Source organism: Melanerpes formicivorus, unplaced genomic scaffold, assembly GCF_026170545.1.
Source record: "Melanerpes formicivorus ecotype bairdi unplaced genomic scaffold, bMelFor1.0.p_v2 SCAF_151, whole genome shotgun sequence".
In the NCBI taxonomy this organism is placed as follows: domain Eukaryota; kingdom Metazoa; phylum Chordata; class Aves; order Piciformes; family Picidae; genus Melanerpes; species Melanerpes formicivorus.
Genome location: NW_027142503.1, coordinates 666,387 through 688,361, shown reverse-complemented (window position 1 = coordinate 688,361; position 21,975 = coordinate 666,387). Strand labels below are relative to the sequence as shown.

The 21,975-nt window shown below is 40.5% G+C and overlaps 1 protein-coding gene across 1 annotated transcript in view; it reads right to left on the bottom strand.

The window, feature by feature from the left end:
* The window catches only part of LOC137456979 (kinesin-like protein KIF6), a 133,973-nt gene that overhangs the window by 77,922 nt on the left and 34,076 nt on the right, over positions 1 to 21,975 (bottom strand). The window contains exons 5-8 of the mRNA XM_068168674.1: positions 18,240 to 18,265; positions 18,030 to 18,159; positions 8,597 to 8,803; positions 3,068 to 3,211 (exon numbers count right to left, since the gene is read on the bottom strand). Coding sequence (XP_068024775.1) covers positions 3,068 to 3,211; positions 8,597 to 8,803; positions 18,030 to 18,159; positions 18,240 to 18,265 — 507 coding nt within the window. The remainder of the gene's footprint in view (positions 1 to 3,067; positions 3,212 to 8,596; positions 8,804 to 18,029; positions 18,160 to 18,239; positions 18,266 to 21,975) is intronic.

Below are 21,975 nucleotides of genomic sequence, written 5' to 3'. Positions count from 1 at the left end.
TAATAGTTGGGGTTTTCTTTTTCATGTGTATTTGCATTAAAATGATTTGATGTTACATGAAATCAGGGAATAAGATTATAAATGGCTTTGAGAAGGAGCAAGTTGGATGATTTTTTTTAGCAAGACCAGTTCCTACAGGAATTTCATCAGGATTCAGTGTTTCATGGTCACCATAGAGTACCTCTCTAACAGCAAATTCTCTCAGATGCTTAATTCCCTCATCTATGGTAGTCCAGGGTTTAGGATTCCATGGAAGATCATCTCGGGGAGGGTATCTCATGAGTGCTGCCAATAGAAGGCGTATCCACAGATTAACCTTACCGAGAGTCTTGCCTAGATGTCTATCCATTCCATTATCCTTTGAGAGAGTTCCTAGCTGAGCTGCTGACTTGTCTCCAATTATTAGAGTTGGAGCACCTGTATCATAACATCTACCAAGCCAAGCTAGAACTGGCTCCTTATCTGCTCTGATGTAATTCTTACGCACTTTTCTAATTTCTTCACAGGGTGATGAACACTCCTGAATGTCATCTTCTTCCCCATCTATTGCATCTTCCTGAACATGTTGTCCCAATAATCCTACTGTCGCTTTCCTGAGGACCTCTTTAAGCTCAGAAGCACCACAGCTAGCTGCTGTCCTACCTGTATCTCCATCCTGTGATGATCTCAATAACTCAGCTATATCTTTAAGACAAACCTTCTCTTCCTCCTCAGCAGGCTCTTTTCTAGCAGAAGTTCCCTCACCAGCATCAGTATCTTGCTGTTCTCCCCCATCAGCTCCTGGATCAGCTTTGTGCTTTCCACTTCTTGTTTGTAAAACTGCTACTTGCTTAATTGGAGCTGCGTTTGAATTTACAGCCACCTTAATAGAAGCTGACAGGTTTTGAGATGGAGCAGCTGCTGTGGAGGACACTTCTGGTCCTGCTGAGGAAGAAGGAGGAAATGACTTTGCCCCTGTAATGGCTGCTGAGGACGTGGGAGACGCCATGTCAGGAGCTGCCGCTTTTGCTGGCCGGTTGCCAGTATCACCAACAGCACCGTTCAAAGCAGCCTTTCCGATAGACTTTTTAGCTTTATCTTTAACTGATACAGATTCTCCACTCTCCTCATCACTAAAAGTCTCTGGTGTAGAGTTAGAGCTATGCTTCCTTCTCTTTGATCTACGCTTAATAACAAAACAGGCCTTAGATACCTTCTTCTTCCGGCGCAGAGCATATAACTAGTACACATTAATTATCACCAGCAGCCTGATCACACACATGAAATAAATCACCTTTGGATCCCAGCCATCACTTAAAATCACTCTTTCACCTACTGGAATCTTAAACTCCCTTATCTCAATTGGCAGAGTGGTTGATGTTATATTTCCTTATCTATTAAGCTGATAGAATCCCAGACACTGGTCATAGAGAACCCAAATCTTACATTAAAACCATAAATATAATCTATACATTATATATCTCCCTATGCGATCGAAGACCAAGCCCAAAACATGCTTATAGATCAGGACACCAAAAATTGAAAAAAACAGATGCTCTAAAATCCAAAACACTTTCACGTTTACAACTCCGACTCAAGCAGACATTAAATCAAGCTTCTGGACGGCAATTATCCACAAACTGCACGTTGGGACCGCCAAATAAAATATGTGGTGGTGAGAGAAAGTTTCTCCCTCCCCCACAAAGAAATCACAGCTAACTCAGTTGGAGAAGCAAAGGATATGCTATATTTACAAGCAGGATGAAATGCAAATCTATATAGACACAATATACAGTATTTACAATACATACAGAAATACACAGCAAAGAAAGTAATACAGAACAAAACTCCCTCTTCCAGATGGAGGAGGGTTCCCCCCCTGTACCTCCCTCTCTCCTCCCACCTCCCTTTTTTCCCAAAAAGGGTTAGAGAGAGAAAAAAAGGGAGGAGCAAATTCTTGTTAGGCTAAAAAGCACATGCAAGGATTAGTTTTCTTATCTCAAGGTCAACAAGTCCCGCTGCTGTTGCTCAGAGGCAGAAGCAGACAGGCTGAAAAGACAGAACAGACTGGAACTGATCAAGACTGAAACTGAACTAAAACTTAAAGTTGCATTCTACCAATCTACCAATGAAATTCGTTTAGACCTATCTTTGTTTTCATTGTTTTCACCAAAACATTCAGCCAGTGTGTTCCAGCAACTGTCCCTTTCTTAAAGGCACAGCCTAAAATGGTCACACTTTCCCAGTTTGCTATCATTGCCAAATTTGCTAATGTTGCATTCAACTCCTGCATCCAGCTCACTGATAAATACATTGAACAGCACTGGCCCTGTAAGTGAACTCTTCAGAACACCGGTGCTGACTGGTCATCAGCCAGTTGTAGTCCAATTCACTATGGACCCTCTAGTAAACAAAAGAGAAGAAATTATCACTATATAGAATTCCAGTGGAGGAAATCAGGGAATTAAGAAATCAGTATTTGAAAATTTTCCACAAACTTCAAATCACACACCCCCCCCGCCATTCCTTCTTCCCCACAGTGAACACTTGTTTTCTACCATACTCTGTCAATTCTCAACTCCCAAGATTTACAGTATTATCCATAAGCTATTCATAGATCTTACCAATATGTCCTGTGGAAATTTCCTTGGAAATGCATTTTCACAACTCAAGCATTTACTCATCAGAGAAACAGAAAATACAAAAAATAGGTCACTATTAGGTATGAGTCTTTTCCTGGCTGCTCCTTTATTTGAGATTACTTAGAGAGTGAAAGCACAGGTCAGGTGAGGAGAAAGTTCTTCACTGAGAGAGTCATTATCCATTGGAATGGGCTGCCCAGGGAGGTGGTGGAGTCACCATCCCTGCAGGTGTTCAAGAGGGGACTGGATGTGGCACTTGGTGCCATGGCTTAGTAGCCATGAGGTGTTGGGTGACAGGTTGGACTTGATGATCTTTGAAGTCTTTTCCAACCTTATTGATTCCATGATTCACATACACTTGAATTGCAAACTGTATAAAATTGAAAAGAGCAGGATATTTAGAGAAGTGAAAAGATTTTGGTAGGAAACAGAGAGAAATAACATACATCTATGTTTCTCTTGTCTATGGAGAGTGTTGCTATCATGGCAGTCATGCAGTTTCCTCCCAGGCTGTCTCTTAGCACTGAGGTCATCACAGAGTTTCGGTAAGGAATGTGGGACCGGTTTTTCTCTGCCAGGGCAATTATTACCTGAAAGAACAGTAAAAATGGAAAGGGCTTCAAATTCATGTGTGTATTAATAACTGACACACAAAAAGAGCAACTATAACAAATCTGTTTGTGAATTTAAAATTCTGACAACAAAATTATGCTTATGCACCCAGTTAGCAACAAACTCACTGACTTTATTAAAATAATTTCAACTAATATTTCAGTGTGCTTTGATGTCTTTATGGAGCTGGATCTGAAAGATCAAATAGATTTAGTTTTATCACACCTTAGCTTTACAGCCTCTCAGCAACATGGTAACTGAACAAACTAAAACCTAAAACTGAAACTAAAGCCTACATACTTTCAGAGGACACAGGAACTTACTGAAACTCTTCCTTATATTTTGTCTATTGTAACAATCATAGAATCATAGCATCAGTCAGGGTTGGAAGGGACCACAAGGATCATCTAGTTGCAATCCCCCTGCCATAGGCAGGGACACCTCATACTAGATTAGGCTGGCCAGAACCTCATCCCTCCAGGGGTGGGGTCTCAACCACCTCCCTGGGCTGCAAGTGCACACTAAGAGCTCCTGTTGAGCTTCTCATCCACCAGCACCCCCAAGTCTCTCTCCTCAGGGCTTCTTTCCTGCCAGTCACTGCCCAGCCTGGATTTGTGCCTGGGATTGCCTCGACCCAGATGCAGGACCCTGCAATTGGTCTTGCTGAACCTCATGAGGTTGGCTTGTGCCCACCTTTCCAGCCTGTCAAGGTCTCTCTGGATGGCCTCCCTTCCCTCCAGCGTGTCTGCTGCACCACACAGCTTGGTGTCATCAGCAAACTTGCTGAGGGTGCACTCAATGCCACTGTCCATGGCACCAACAAAGATGTTGAACAAGACATGTCCCAGGACTGATCCCTGAGGGACTCCGCTTATCACTGGCCTCCACTGGGACATGGACCCATTGACAGCCACTCTTTGGGTGCAGCCACCAAGCCAGTTCTTTATCCATCTAGTGGTCCACCCATCAAACTCATGTTTCACCAGTTTGGAGACCAGGATGTGGTGCGGGACAGTGTCGAAAGCTTTGCTCAGGTCCAAGTAAACAACATCAGTTGCTTGCCCCTCATCTATTAATGTTGTCACATGTTCATAGAAGGCCACCAGGTTTGTCAGGCAGGATTTGCCCTTGGTGAAGCCATGCTGACTGTACCAAATCACCTCTTCACTATTCTTCTGTGTCAGTAGTGCCTCCACGAGGATCTGCTTTACGATCTTTCTGGGCACAGAGGTGACACAGACTGGCCTGTATTTCCCTGCTTCTTCCTTCTCACCCTTTTTGAAAATGGGGGTAATGTTTCCCCTTTTCCAGGCTGTGGGGACCTCCCCAGACTGCCATGACTTTTGGACTATAATAAAGTATGAACAGTATTCAAGTAAAAACTTCCTTAAAATATGCTTATAAAATTCCATATTCATAAAGCACATGGACTTTATAAAGCTCAGTAAATTTCTGAGAAAAGGTCTTGAAAAGTAACACACAAATAAAAGGTGCATGGTTACAATGTACTGCTGGAAAGAAATCATTTAGTTCAGAATATGTATGCCTTTGCCAAAAAGGAAATGGTACACCTACTATTCTCAGTTTCCCTTCTCAGCTGTTTACATTATGGGATGCAATTATTATTAAATAAAAAAGCTAGAGTACCCCATGATCTGTTGTGATATAAAATATTTGAACTGTTATCTGGCCAAGCACTGTACTGAAAAGCCACAGCTAGGAGTAGTGCAAGCTATCTAAAATGATTAGGAGTTGCTATGCCTTGAATAAATGATACATGCCAGCGTGCATTTAATGCTACCCTTAAGAAAATCAGGAAATTTAGTAGCAGCTAAGTCATTTGCATCTGTTTCTTTTACTGGTTTTAAAAAAAGTTACAAAATCTTATACTGGCAGCCCTGAGACAGACAAATGCATAATAGAAAAACGAGTGCCTTGTAAAAGAATTTAGAAACCCATTCCTAGATCACATTTTTCAAATCTTATACATTGTAGTTTATTAGATGGAAATATGCTACATAGATAGGTGGAAGTTGGTCTCTTCTCCCAGGCAACCAGCACCAGAACAAGAGTACACAGTCTCAAGCTATGCCAAGGGAGGTTTAGGCTGGAGGTTAGGAAGAAGTTCTACACAGAGAGAGTGATTGCCCATTGGAATGGGCTGCCTGGGGAGGTGGTGGAGTCACCACCATTGGAGGTGTTCAGGAGGAGACTGGATGGGGTGCTTGGTTGCATGGTTTAGTTGATTAGGTGGTGTTGGATAATACATTGGGTGCAATGATCTTGAAGGTCTCTTCCAACCTGGTCTGGTCTGGTCTATTCTATTCCATATCTCGACTCCAGCATTCAGATAGTCTTGGGATGATAGGTTGGATGTGATGATCTTGAAGGTCTCTTCCAACCTGGTCCGGTCTGGTCTGGTCTGGTCTGGTCTATTCTATTCTATTCTATTCTATTCTATTCTATTCTATTCTATTCTATTCTATTCTATTCTATTCTATTCTATTCTATTCTATTCTATTCTATCTCTCTTAGTTTGTAACATTGCATAGAAATGAATGCATTGCATAGCAGTTCAGCATATACATCAATAGACACATTCTCAGTCTCTGCCACTATTCAGAGTCTGAATAGACAGGATGGGAAAAGGGACAGAGGGAAAATGTTTTTTCTATTAAAAATGGGAACTCTGTTACCAATAAGTTATTTTTTTCTAAAGTTCATGCAGGAAGTCTGTAGTCTGTGTAGAATTTGAACCCTCTCACACTGCCGCTGGAAAGTTATGTGTCCAGCTGTCATAATGAAGACTACATTCTACCATCATGTAGTATAGTCACATAGCGCAGATGATCATGGAATCATAGAATCAATAAGGTGGGAAAAGACCTCTGAGGTGATCAAGTCCAACCTGTCACCCAACACTTCATGACTACTACACCATGGCATCAAGTGCAATGTTTTATCCCCTCTTGAACACCTCCAGTGATGGTGACTCCACCATCTCTCTGGGCAGCACATTCCAATGGCCAATCACTCTCTCTGTGAAGAACTTTCTCCTCACCTCCAGCCTAAACCTCCTCTGGCACAGTTTGAGACTGTGTCCTCTTGTTCTGGTGCTGATTGTCTGGGAGAAGGGATCCTTGTATTCTAATATTAGTCACTGCAAATTCAGGACTGAACTACCCAATTCCCACCGAACAAAGATTTTTTTTTTTTTTTTTTACTGTCTCCAGTGGTCTTTTACTCAGTATTAGAAAGCATTTTGATTAATGACACCCAACCCAAGATGGAATCCAATGTGCTTATCTTGACATATTTATTCTAAAATAGTAGTCAAAAAGTTGCATGACAAAACCCATTATCTTATGTTTCTATTGCACTTCAGACCTGAGTATGTCAAAATACCCTACACAGTACTAAATTCAATCTCACAGAAGCTCATGCAATACTGCGTTATAAATACATGAAATTCACACAGTAAAGAAGGATCCTGAGTACAATTTTAGAATCACTTATTCTTACCCTTTCCTATGGGTACAACTGAACTACAGACATTCGTATTCAAGGTAAAATGTAAACAACTGAGGGGTATGAAAAAAGTCAATGTAATAGTAAATGACTGACTGCCACCTGCTGTGCCTGAAGCTGTTTCTTTTGACAGATGAAATCTCTGATTGCAGATCGCAGATCACAGAATCACAGAATGTTAGAGGTTGGAAGGGACCTCCAGAGATCATTGAGATCAAACAAAATCTAAGACATTTGCTCTTGTTAAGAGAAAAACACACAACAAAAATGAAAAATATGCTTCCCGGTAAGTGGAACAATCATAGTTCCTAACCATACTATTAAAGAATTTGCACATATACACTCATACAAATCTCTCTTTTAATGGATTTCCTCAGCTGCATATTGTACTTAACAACACACGTACTAGACCATAAATGGAAAGAGTCAAATATGAATTAAGCATTTTTTTCCTTCTATAGCTTCCTCTTATTTCTCCCACAAAATAATAGCCTCACAGATCTGCTTATTGCTGCAGATAATTTTTTTTTAAAGCAGCCTGAGGAAAAATTACTGTATTCTAGAAAAATTACTGCATTCTCCCAGGCAACCAGCACCAGAACAAGAAGATGCAGTCTCAAACTGCACCAGGGGAGGTTTAGGCTGGATGTTAGGAAGAAGTCCTTCCCAGAAAGAGTGATCGGCCATTGGAATGTGCTGCCCAGGTTGGTGGTGGAGTCACCATCACTGGAGGTGTTTAGGAAGAGACTGGATGGGGTGCTTGGTGCCATATTTTAGTTTATTAGATGGTGTTGGATGATAGGTTGGACTCAGTGATCTCAAAGGTCTTCTCCAACCTGGTTAATTCTATTCTATTCTATTCTAGTATTCCAAATAAAACAAGAAAACTATTTTTAAAATACCACCATGCATACCTACTATAATCTTCTTCTAAATTGCATTACAAAAAGTAAGAGCTATCAAAATCAATCATTTTTAAAAATTGCACTAAATATCCCAAGACTATATGAATGGTGGAGTCGAGATTTAGAATAGAATAGAATAGAATAGACCAGACCATGTTGGAAAAGACCTTTGAGATCATTGCGTCCAATGTATTATCCAACACCACCTAATCAACTAAACCATGCAACCAAGCACCCCATCCAGTCTCCTCCTGAACACCTCTAATGATGGTGACTCCACCACCTCCCCGGGCAGCCCATTCCAATGGCCAATCACTCTCTCTGTGTAGAATTTTTTCCTAAGCTCCAGCCTAAACCTTCCCTGGTGCAGCCTGAGACTGTGTCCTCTTGTTCTGGTTGCCTGGGAGAAGAGACCAACTCCCACCTGGCTACAACCTCCCTTCAGGTAATTGTAGACAGTATTAAGTACTCCCCTGAGCCTCCTCTTTTCCAGGCTAAGCAACCCCAGCTCTCTCAGCCTCTCCTCATAGGGCTTGTGTTCCAAGCCCCTCCCCAGCTTTGTTGCCCTTCTCTGGACATGTTCCAGCAAGTCAACATCCTTCCTAAACTGAGGGGCCCAGAACTGGACATAGGACTCGAGGTGTGGCCTAACCAGTGCAGTGTACAGGGGCAGAATGACCTCCCTGCTCCTGCTGGCCACAGTGTTCCTGATACAGGCTAGGACGCCATTGGTCTTCTTGGCTGCCTGGGCAAACTGCAGGCTCATGTTCAGCCTACCATCAACCACTACCCCCAGGTCCCTCTTTACCTGGCTGCTCTCCAGGCACTCTGACCCCAGCCTGTAGCACTCCAAGGGGTTGCCAAAACACCGTTCATTGCTACACAGGAACGTAGTAAATGGAGAAATGTTTCACACTATCCTAATTTTACCTGTTCCAAATAATGTAATGACAGGTTGATATATTTGGCCTCTGTCAATAAATGACCTCCAACTCCAGTCTTTGCAACACGCTCTGATCCAGCAAGGTCTACTAAGTGTAACTTGGAGCGTCGGATAGTTGCAGATCCTGGCTCCTTACTGGAGATGTGAATGGTGAAAATGCAGTGAGAACGCGTTGAGGCTTGATTCATTGGTGTCTACAATGAAAAAAAGAGAACTCAGTGTTCATATGTAAAGACATTTAGAATTTTATAGCTGAAAAATTTGACAATTAAAATAACATATCCAACTTTCTATCTAATGTACCTATAATAAAGATGCAAGAACTACCCAAAAGGATTTACCTAGCACTCACATTCTGGCTAAAGACTTGGCTAAGTTTGGTCTGGACAAATTGTACTGCAAGCAACCAAGCAGCTACCCTTGCTCCAAAATACTCTAACAGTAAGTACATCAGCAAAGCAGCTGGCCTCACCATACTGAGGAATACCAGAGAATTGATCAGAAGGAAGTTACTAATTCCTGATCTCCAAGAGGTTATCAATTTCCCTAATGGTAAGGCCAGATCTATTTTTTTTTCTGGATAGGTGCCAGTGTAACTAAGGGTAGAACTTTTGTAGAACTCTAAAGCCTTGTAGAAAAAAAAAAAACCTTGGCAAAATCAGTACCACAATTATGTGGCATGACAGTTTTCATAAAAGATTTGGCTTTAAATGTATTTGGAATAGCTGCTGCCGTACTTCCCTAACAAGGCATATGGAAATTCCTGGTCAGTTTTCAGACACACTCAGCTTTAGTATGACTTTAATGGTGTTCCCTATTCAAAATGCAGAACAGAAAATTTTAAACAGCTCTCAGATCTTTAATTTTATATTTCAAATGATCACATTGCATCACACATGTGCCTTTCTTTTCCTAAACATATAAAAAAAATTCTTTAAGCATCTAAAGCCTCCTTGGTATTTTAAGCTGTTGCAGAAAACATAAAAGAATTCCTTATAATCTTTATTTCATAAATAACTAAAATTATGAACTATATCAAGTGTGACCACATTGTTATCAGGCCATAAATAGTTGACTAGCAAAACAAAAAAAGTACTGAAATAAAAAATATTGAGGTAGCAACTAAATCTATAGCTATAAAGAAGTATTTAAAGCAATGATTATAAAAATCTGGTTACATTAGCCTCCTATCTATACTTTATTCTGTTATTCTAGATCAATTACCTAGGTAGATCCTGTGATTCAGACTAGATACACTATTGTTTTTTTTCCCACAGTCTGCTTTGTTATGAAACATTCTAGATGATAAAATAACCTGCCCATTGCAGGTGTTGAAGGTGGTGTCTTGTTAAACCAGAAAGGACAGGTCTTAACAGAAAGATTGAAAGCTGAATGTTCTTTTACCAGGAATTACATGAACAGCTAGACCTCTTGGCTGAATTGTCTCCTCTTCAACTTCCTAGCATTTTTTTCCAGACTTAGTGTCAGCACTACTGAAAACTACAGACATTGAACCTGGATCAGTTTCCTGATCCAGACACAATCCAGCTGTAGAAAGCAGTTCTGCTGGAATAATTAATTGGAAATTGTAATGCAATTACAGCCTTAGCACTATTTTGGTTTGGGCCGCTCTGCCTAATAAAGCCAAGCTCACATGGAGAGGAAGAAGAGTTTTGATTATTAGGATATATGAGGAATTACTGATATATGAGGAATTTTGGAACAACACAGGCAGCCACTGGCTCAGCTTAGCTGCCTGTTTTCTAAGGATCATTTCAGAATGCTGTGAAATGAGCACCAGAGTGTAGTCACATGCCATGCTGTCCTCAGGGGCAAATCTGAACAAACGAAGGGGCAGTGAGTTGTAGCATAAGGATGAAAATTAACAGGCTCAGAGAAACATGTCAAGCAAGAAAATACTTCCAAACATTTTAAATGCACTTATGGCAAGAAAAAGTCAAACTGTACTTTATTTATGGATTCAGAATTGTTGAATAATCAGATACAGGTTCACTAATTTTACTAGGAAAGCGGTAACTACACTACTTGTAGCTCAGTGATGCAGAGCTGGATAGTTTCTTTTTCAGCCCAAAATCCACAGGAGAATTAATATCTAAGGACATTCCTCTCAGATGAACTGGTATTTGAGGACATTTTGCACTACAGTGATGGCATCAGCTTCACTATGCTGAAGACAAGCCAAAACCAGATCAATTATCAATACAGATCCAGCTATGTAAGCACAAAGTAAAGGTTGCCATGGAAGAAGAAATCATCACACTTCAACATAAGCATTCTTAAGCAAACACAAGTTTCATTATGCAGCAAATCTTCAAGTGTAGAAACTGTGCACTTTCAGTCACACCTGCTTTACTCCAGAGGTAAAGAAAATAATTTCAGGATGCTGAGTTGTAAAAGCTCAGGATAATACCTGACCTATTAGGTCTTTATTGTCTACAGCAATACACTAGCCATAACTTGGTTTTGCACATGCCAAGCAGATTCTGCTGGATGGGTTATCAGAGATTCTATTGTCTTTCACTCCACAATTTTTTTTTCATCTAAAACAAGTGAAGCTGATTTGGATGTTGTTGGGTAGAATTCCAAACTTCTCTTTTTATAAAGTCCTTCATAGTAGAACTGTGCATTAATCAACATAGCAATATTCCTTTTTTATGATATAGTCTATCTCTACTTCCCAGTTCTTGTATTTAGAAAGCTCTACAAGAACTTTTGCAGGAAGTGTAAAGCAACAAAAGTTTAAAGTGCTGTTATATGGGATGTGATCATGAAATGTTAATAGCATTCATAATCTCCCACATGCTGCTGCTTTTACCACAAAAGCAGATGTAAAATACAGTAACAGGAATGACAATTTGTCAGCATCTTCAATCAATACTTATTATTTTGCTATCTTATGCATGCAGCTACTAAGTATCAGCATTTATATGTTCAGAAAGCTTGAAAATCAAATCCAAAATTTTCTGGACAGTGTCTCAATGCCTGCTAAAAGATTCCTTTAAGGGCTCTCAGAGTCTGTTTTGTTTTTTTCAGCAGTATTCAAACCATATGTATATGAAATCATCCGCACAATAATTTGATGTGATGAAGGGAAAAAAGAAAGAGGGGAGTGGCCTGTCTCTCAGCAGATGGTTGTTATTGTGCAAGTTATATATAGAACAACTGATGAGCTGCAGCTACTTACAAAGAATAACTTTTTCCAGGCATTCTGTGACATCATAAATCACATAAGCAGACCTCAGATGCTATGTGAAATCACATGAACACTACAAAGCAATTAATGCTAGGTCATGTCTTGCTGCTTTTTTGTGGCCTGGGAAAAGAGGATTCCAATAAAATTTCTTTCAAGATCATGATTTGGTGAAGCATCAATGATTTGTTTGACTTTGGAGATACAAAAGATATTTCAAGTCATACAATCCAATTTAATTTTTCTCTAGGATCAGGATATACCTGTGTTTTCTGAAATTAAGTAAGCTATACAGAAACTCTGTGACTTAAGCCACTACATCTATTCATATAACATTTGCAAGAAGGTGGTTTCTACTTAAATGAGAACCTCTAGGACAGCCATATTGCAAGAAGCACCTGAGTCAGATCTTTCTGTCAAGGAACACAAGTTCACAAAAGGTCCAAAAACTTGTTGAAGCCGAAATTATCCTTTTTAATCTAATTGTGACCTATTTTGAATCAACAATGCACTGCAGAACTTCCTCCCCACACAAGAATTTATGTATTTTCCATATCCTTTATTTGTTGCAGCTTCCATTATAAACATTGTTCTCACTAAGAATGGCTGAAAATAGAATGCTACTAGTCTAAATAGAGTTCTTAAGTGAAGACCTAAGGAGAAAATTACTTAACAGGAGAAAAATATATCAAAAACAGTTTGAAAAATCACCATTAGACTAAGGGAAGCTGCTACCGTTTAGAAGGAGAATGTGTCGATTACAGCTACCAAATACACTCAGAGGAAATACAGAAAAGAGTTCAGAACAACCCGGGACAAAAAGATTTAACAGGTGATAAAAGTAGTCATTCAGCCCATATTTCCAACCATCTCTATTTGGTAGTTCCAGGGGATTTTTTTTTCTTCTTTGAATAAAAATATTTAGACATCAGTAGTGCTTGATTTCTCCTGTATCACTGAATTAATGACTAGCCAAGGCATAAATATAAAAGGTTGATTCTTCATAAATGAGGAAAGGTTGTGCCAGGGGAGGTTTAGGTTGGATAGGTTTAGGTTTAGGAACAGCCAATAAGGGCTTACCAAGGGGTAAAACTTTGTTTAACCAAACTGATAGCCTTTTATGAGGACAAAACAGGTGCATAGATGACAGTAGTGTAGTGGATGTGGTTTATTTAACACTGTTTCCCCCAGTACCCTTGCAGCTAAACTGAGGAAGTATGGTCTGGATGATCAGGCAGTGAAGTGGATTGAGAACTGATTGAAGAACTCAGTGGGACAGAGTCTCATTGGAGGCCTTTATCTAGTGGAATCCCTCAGGAGTTTGTGCTGGGACCAGTACTATTCCATATATTCATCAGCAACCTGGATGAGGGAACAGAGTGCACTGTCAGCTGATGACAAAAAACTGGGAGGAGTGGCTGACGCACCTGAAGGCTTTGCTGTCATTCAGCAAGACTTGGACAGGCTGGAGAGCTGGGCAGGGAGACATTTAATGAAATTCAACAAGGCGTCCCCCTAGGAAAGAACAACCCCATGTATCAGCACAGGTTGGAGACTGACCTGTTGGAGAGCAGCAGAGGGGAAAGGGACATAAGTGTTCTCATATTCTCGTAGACAGAAGAGTGACCATGAGCCAGCAATGTGCCCTTGTGGCCAAGAAGGCCAATGGCATCCGATTCTAGGACAAGGGGCAGTGGGTCCAAGCTGGAGCATAGGAGGTTCCACATGAACATCAGGAAAAACTTTTTCACTGTGAGGGTGACAGAGCACTGCAAGAGGCTGCCCAAAGAGGTTGTGGAGTCTCCTTCATTAGAGACATTCAAAACCCACCTGTGTGACCTACTCTAGGTGACTCTGCTCTGGCAGGGGAAATTGGACTACATGACCTTTCAAGGTCCTTTCCAACCCCTAATATTCTGTGACTACAAAAAGAAAAAAAAAAAAAAAAAAAAGCTTTACTAAAAGAGTGGTCAGGCATTGAAATAGGCTGCCCAGTGAGGTGAGGGGGGTCACTGTGCCAGGAGGTGTTAAAAAAACTACACTGTGTAGACATGGCACTTCAGCCCATAGTTTAGTGGCCATGGTGGTCTTAGGTCAACGCTTTTTTCACATTGCTCATTTATAGCACAGAACATCCTAAGCCTCTGCAAGGCTGAAGAATAAGACATTTTTTGTTGAAAAACAGTGGATGTACCTAATTAATACAAGTTCCACCAGTTCCTTTAGAACTAGCTATAGAGAAGGGTTCGTAAGCTGAAGAATAGGATGTTCCTGTTTTTATAGCTAGTAGATGAGTGAGACCTTAATGTATTTTTAGTTTCTGATTAACACACTATAAGCCATGGGGGTCTTCAGGTGTACTTAGATACAGTTGACAGTTCAAATTGCAAATTTCACAGAATCACAGAATGGCAGGGATTGGAAGAGATCTCAAGAGATCATCTACTTCACCCCCCATGCTAAAGTAGGTTTGCCGAAAACAGGTTACACAGGAACACATCCAGGCAGATTTTGAAAGTCTCCAGAGAAGACAACTTCAAAAACTTTCTGGCCATCCTGTTCCAGTGTTCTGTCATCCTCAAAGGAAAGAAGTTCTTCCTTACATTTGGGTGGAACATCCTCTGCTCTGGTTAGTGCCCTTTGTCCCTTGCCCTCTCATTGAGCACCAGTGAAAAGAGTCTGTCCCCATCCTCTGGACACCCTTCTTCAGATATTTAGAAGCACTGATAAGATCACGTCTCAGTCTTCTCCAAGCTGAAGAGCACTGGTCTCTCAGCATCTCCTCATAAGAGAGGTGCTCCAGTCCTCTAGTGAACTTTGAAGATCTCAGCTGGACTCTCATCAGTAGTTTCCTGTCTCTTTAGAATCAGGGAACCCAGAACTGGACACAATACTCCAGATGTGGCCTCAGTAGGGCAGAGTAGAGGGGATGGAGAACCTCCTTTGACTTATTGGTCATACTCTAACACAGTCAGTTTATTTCTATGAGAATATAAGGATCACAACAGTTGCAATCTAACACTTCCATGATTTCTAAAACCCATCATTTACCCTCCCATATTTACTCTAAGTGCATTTTCACAGTTAGACCATGATAATGGAAGCTACTTAAGTTAACCAACATTGATGAGGACATTATTGAATTTTGTGTTATACAGTGTCATTTCTGCATATAAATGCCAAACCACTTGAAGGACTTTTCAAAGTAGTAGATATGACCAGTGATTGTTTCACCCTGCATGAAAGTACTTGTGCTGATATGATGAAGCTATTTGGTACAGACATGTCCCATCTTACCACTTTCACAATTTGTAAAACATGATAAAATTAGAGCAAAGGATTGTTCTTATACTGATCCATAAACCAATCCTGCACAGATTAGATTTGCTTTCTAAGTGTTTTTTCTCAAGAGCTATATTCTACAGAGACAGACTGAGAGACTTGGCACTATTCAGTTTGGAGAAGAGAAAGCTCCAAGGAGAACTTATTGTGGCCTTCCAGTATCTGAAGGGGGCTACAAGAAAGCTGGGGTGGGACTTTTTATGATGTTGGATAGTGATAGGACTAGGGGGAATGGAGCAAAACTAGAAGGGGTAGATTCAGATTGGATGTTAGGAAGAAGTTCTTCACCATGAGAGTGTTGAGACCCTGCAACAAGTTGCCCAGGGAGGTGGTTGAAGCCCCATCCCTGGAAGATTTTAATGCCAGGTTGGATGGAGCTCTGAGCAACCTGATCTAGTAGGAGGTGTCCTTGCCCATGGCAGAGGGGTTGAAACTAGATGATCCTTGAGGTTCTACCCAACCCTGACAATTCTATGATTCTATATAGTTAGGTGTAAGAAAGAAGTATTCAGTTCTCGTAGGTTCTGACACTTAATGAACAAATGTAGCCCACAGTATATTTGTGATATCACTTTCATTTCAGCACAGTCAGCAGTGAAGGCAAAATGCAGACATCAACTGCAAGTTAAACTGTACATGCAGAAGCAATGCAGAAATTAGATTGTTCTAACTTTCAGAATGGTCCTGCAACTCTTCAAAGAAGGGTTATTTCAAGGGTAAAACATTAGATTGCAGTTTTAGAGGCCACAGATTTCAGGTGATCCATGCACTGATTTCTTCCATAGTCAAACACATCATTAAAACAGATGAATCAAACATTTTTATTGACTTTCTTTCCTATTTATTTTTATTAATCCTGTATCTTTTTCTTTAAGGTTTGCTTAAATAGGGTCCTAATCCCTTTTGAGTCCAGGAAGTGTCATCATAATTGAATTAAGTTTTAGACATTTCGATCTATGGAGAAGTTATGGTTGACGTCTCACGTCCTTTTCCCTAGGTTTCCACATTAATCCCTTATTTCTGTAGATGCCGTTGTTTATTATGATAAATCACCCTATAAAATGATAACAAGTGATAAATTCTGATTGCCGAAGAGGAACCTGAACTCAGTAAGCTCACTGAACTATACTGCAACGTACCTCTGCAACTACAAAGAAACAGAGAGATAACTACATAAGTAGAACTTCTACAATGAAATCCACCTCATCTGAGGTTTTTGAAGCCATATTTACATTCAGACCAAGCAAAGTAAATATTGCTGCAATGGATGGCAGCTATTTGAAGTATTCTTTGCATTTTATTATAAGTATTCCTCATTAAAGACCCATGAAACAACTTTATAATATTTATATATGGCAAATAGACTGGACTAGACTAGACTAGACTACAATACATTACAATACAATTAGTCAGGTTGGAAGAGACCTTTGAGATTGAATCCAATCTATCATCCAACACTGTCTAATCAACTAAACCATGGCACCAAGCACCCCATCCAGTCTCTTCCTAAACACCTCCAGTGATGGTGACTCCACCACCTCTCTGGGCAGCACATTCCAATGGCCAATCACTCTGTGAAGAACTTCTTCCTAACATCCAGCCTAAACCTCCCCTGGACAATGACATAGCATTTGCTAACCCAATCCACTCAGATGAGTGAATTCTCTGCTACTGGGGTCCTGCACATTCTCCTGCCTGTTGTTGTGTTTTCTGACAAGTACTAGCATGACCCAGATAAAATTACCAAGTTTTAGATTATAAAATAATCTTCACACAACACAGTTAAGTGGACTTTGTGTCACACAAGACTTCATGATAGAAATTTGCTGAGGTTAAAAAAAAGGATCTGGGTAAATTAATGTAAAGTTATTTGCTGTAGATAGTATAAAACACAGCTGAGGAGGAGGAAAATTTGTTGGTTTTTTTTTTTTAACTATTCACTTTGTTTATCTTTTGCACTATATATTTGCTATTGGCCACTGTTCAAAACAGGAAATGAGTAGATATATCTTTGGTCTGACCCACTAAGAATATTCTTTTAGTTTTACTGAATATAACTTCACCTTGATCTTTAATAACTTACCATCTTCATTAGTCCTGCTATTTGTCCAAGACTTACAGTGTTTGGGATATATTTTCTTTTTAGGCAACATCTTCCAGATATGCGCCATCCTTGCCCTTTACAGTTGCTGATTTACAAACCTGTCAGCCAGCAGCACATTATTCTTCAAATATTCTATCTCATTTTCATGGTCAGCTCCTCTGAAGTGATCAGAGATTTCATGAAAGATCTTTATCCAAGTAATGACCTTTCTGTTTCTGTTTTAGTTACCAACTATCCTGATAAATTTTCAGGTTTCCAAAAGAATAGAATAGAATAGAATAGAATAGAATAGAATAGAATAGAATAGAATTAACCAGGTTGGAAAAAACCTTTGAGATTGTTGAGTCCAACCTATCACCCAACACCATCTAATCAACTAAACCATGGCACTAAGTGCCTCATCCAATCTCTTCTTAAACCCTTCCACTGATGGTGACTCCTCCACCTACCTGGGCAGCACATTCCAATGGTCAATCACTCTTTCTGTGAAGAATTTCTTCCTAACATCCAGCCTAAACCTCCCCTGGCACAGTTTGAGACTGTGTCCTCTTGTTCTGTTGGTAGTTGATGTCATCTTTGTCTCCTTTGCCACACTTCTTCAAATTCTTCTCTAAATTGTACCAATTTTTCCATTTTGATTTCATCAAACAGTTATTTGCCTCAACATTCATCTTTACTATATAAATAAAGAACTGATATGGAGAAGTTTATGATTGTTTTAACTCTGGTGGTGTTAAGTAAGATATATAGCAGCAATTCTCACCTCAGCAATCATTCTGTTGGTGTCTCCCAAGAAGAGTAGGTTTAAGGCTTCCTCTTCATTGCTTGCTTGCTGAAGAGACAAGTTTTTCAGATGAATGTTCTGATCAGGATCTTCCATTATTGTCACTTTTCTATGTGGAAAAGAAACAAACAACAAAAAAGTCAACACACCAAATGAAAACTTATTGTTGTAAGGTGATCTTTGCTTCACACTTTAGATTCGATTGTGTCTAAAAACTGAAATATAAAAAAACACACTCAATCATAACAGAACTAAAAGCATCAAGAGTAAATGATGCATTAAAGGAAACAGTAAGTTTAAACTGTCATCTCCTTTGTATTCCCCAACTATAAAGATCCACATAGAATAGAAATTTATAAAATTTGTAACTATTAGCTAAGGCTGTGCGATATTTTTTATGAGATATAGTAAAAGCAAGAGCAAGAGGTTAGATGAATCATCACAAACAAATAATAAGTAGGGGTTTGTTTGCCATTATGACGGCTAGTTAAACTCAGATTGTGCATAAAGCATAGCATAATATTGGTGAGCAAATAGGCATGGAGTATTTCAGAACCAACATATTTGGAGCCAATATGTTTCTGATTACTTTGCCTTTGTCAGGATCTTTATTTTTTTTCATTCTTAAATAGAATAGAATTAACCAGGTTGGAAAAGACCTTCCCCCATCCAGTCTCTTCTTAAATACCTCCAGGGATGGTGACTCCACCACGACCCTGGGCAGCACATTCCGATGGCCAGTCACACTTTCTGGGAAGAACTTTCTGCTCACCTCGAGCCTAAACCACCCGTGGTACAGCTTGAGAGTGCGTCCTCTTGATCTGGTGCTGGTTGCCTGGGAGAAGAGACCAACTCCCACCTGGCTACAACTTCCCTTCAGGTACTTGTCGACAGCAAGAAGGTCTCCCCTGAGCCTCCTCTTCTCCAGGCCCTCAGCCTCTCCTCATAGGCGTTGTGCTCCAAACCCCTCCCCAGCTTTGTTGCCCTTCTCTGGACATGTTCAAGAGTCTCAATGTCCTTCTTAAACTGAGGGGCCCAGAACTGGACACAGGACTCAAGGTGTGGCCTATCCAGTGCTGAGTATAAGGGCAGAATGACTTCCCTACTCCTGCTGGCCACACTAAATGTTATTAGCTGCAAATGTAAATGATCCCTTTCTTAAATTAAATGCAAACAAACAGAATGATTGTATTTATTTTCAGTGTGGCTAGAAAATGTCTTGGTTGTACTTCTTTAAGGCTTAGAGTTCAAAAAAAATGAAGGAGTGAAGATATGGAAAAGTAGCAGGAGAGCTACTAAATATTACTGAAACTGTTTTTCACTTGAAATATCCCTTTGATCAGACTCCTGAGGGTTTGACCTTATTTGCTTTACTGAGTAGTCATTAGGGTCTCCTTAGCTAGGACATTCTATAGAATTCAACATGGAAGCTGAGTAGTTGCATCACAGGTTTGGAAAAACTCAGTGAACACTTCATTAAAAGTGAAGCACACTAATTCCAACGATGACTGGAGAACATCACAATGAATTAGATGTTTTGTAACAACTTTTAACAACCAAATTAGAACCATTTAAAAACTTATGAGGCTTTTCCATAAACATTTTTCCCCCTGGATAGATACACTATATAGATAATATAGCATATATAAAGTATTATCTCTAGTATATACATATTAGAATAAACCTTTATTATTAGAATAAACCAAACCAGGTTGGAAGAGACCTTCAAGATCATCGTGTCCAACCCATCAACCAATCCAACCCACCCAAACAGCTAACCCATGGCACCAAGCACCCCGTCAAGTCTCCTTCTGAACACCTTCAATGGACGGCGACTCCACCACCTCCCCGGGCAACCATTCCATAGCGCAATCACTCTTTCTGTATAGAACTTCTTCCTAACATCCAACCTGAACCCTCCCCTGGTGCAGCCTGAGACTGTGTCCTCTTGTTCTGGTACTGGGTGCCTGGGAGAAGAGACCATCATCAGCCTGTCTACAACCTCCCTTCAGGTAGTTGTAGAGAGTGATAAGGTCAACCCTGAGTCTCCTCTTCTCAGGCTGAGCAACCCCAGCTCCTCAGCCCTCTCCTCATAGGGCTTGTATATATGCATACATACATATATGCATATATCTCTCTGTGTATATATACATATATATTCATATTCTTCATAGATCACCACCAGAGGGGAGTATGGGGCTTGAGTTTCTATGTCTAGCTAATTCTTGCATGTTAAATTACTCCATGCTGCTTCATAACCACACAGGTAGTGTTTTTGTTCTGCCTTGCTTGTCATTTCCCCCCCCAAAAATGACAGAATTAAATCAGGCAGCTAAGCAGCATTCCGTAGTATTACTCTGAAACATTGGGGAGGCAGTTCAAGTTCACCTTCTAATGGTCAAAAAATTGGAATAGATACACAGAAAAAAACTGAAAGACACTTCAATACTATTTCAAGAAAAAAAAATAAAACAACATATAAAAGTACACACTATGCTTCTTTAGTAGTCATAATAATTGTATTTTCCAAGAAACAGTGCATCTCACAGCTGTGCTGAGGGCTAAGAAAGCACTAATACAGTTACAAAATTCTGCTTTACCCAGTCAGAGAATAAACCCAAAAGCATAATTCTGTACTGACATTATAATGCTTCCATAATGTCAAGCTCTATTCAGTTTGCAATTCTCCCTGGTGTGTGCATCACATACTGAAGACCAGAATAGTTATGATTAGACTAAGAAGCTTTTCACTAGTTGTAGTATTTTGAAACTCTTGGAAAGCAGCATCTTCCCTTTTTTTGCAATTTAAGAAAACAATGTAGTTTTACTAAGCGCACTAAGAATAGAATAGAATAGAAATAGAATAGAATAGAATAGAATAGAATAGAATAGAATAGAATAGAATAGAATAGAATAGAATAGAATAGAATATAGAATAAACCAAACCAGGTTAGAAGAGACCTTCAAGATCATCGCATCCACCCCATCACCCAATCCAATGCACCTAAACAACTAAACCATGGCACCAAGCACCCCATCAAGTCTCCTCTTGAACACCTCCAGTGATGGTGACTCCATCACCTCCCCGGGCAGTCCATTCCAATGGGCAATCACTCTCTCTGTATAGAACTTCTTCCTAACATCCAACCTAAACCTCCCCTGGTGCAGCCTGAGACTGTGTCCTCTTGTTCTGGTACTGGGTGCCTGGGAGAAGAGACCATCCCTTCAGGTAGTTGTAGAGAGCAACAAGGTCACCCTGAGTCTCCTCCTCTCCAGGTAAGCAACCCCAGCTCCCTCAGTCTCTCCTCATAGGGATTGTGTTCCAAACCCCCTCACCAACTTTGTTGCCCTTCTCTGGACTCATTCCAGCAAGTCACATCCTTCCTAAACTGAGGGGTCCAGAACTGGACACAGGACTCTAGGGGTGGCCTAACCAGTGCTGTGTACAGGGGCAGAATGACTTCCCTGCTCCTGCTGGCCACCATGTTCTTGATGCAGGCCAGGATGTCATTGGCCCTCTGGCTGCCTGGGCACACTGCAGGCCTCATGTTCAGCCTACCATCGACCAGTACCCCCAGGTCCCTCTCTACCTGGCCACTCTCCAGCCACTCTGACCCCAGCCTGTAGCACTGCATGGGGTTGTTGTGGCCAATGTGCAGAATCCAGCACTTGGATGTGTTAAATCTCATGCCGTTGGATTCTCCCCATTTGTCCAGCCGGGTCGAGGTCCCTCTGCAAATCTTCTCTACTCTTCAGCAGATCAACTCCCTGCCCCGGCTTGGTGTCATCAGCAAATTTACTGATGATGGACTCAATGCTCTCATCCAGATCATCAATAAAGATGTTAAAGAGCATGGGGCCCAGCACTGATCCTTGGGCACACCACTAGTGACTGCCTGCCAGCTGGAACTTTTAAGGATGTTTT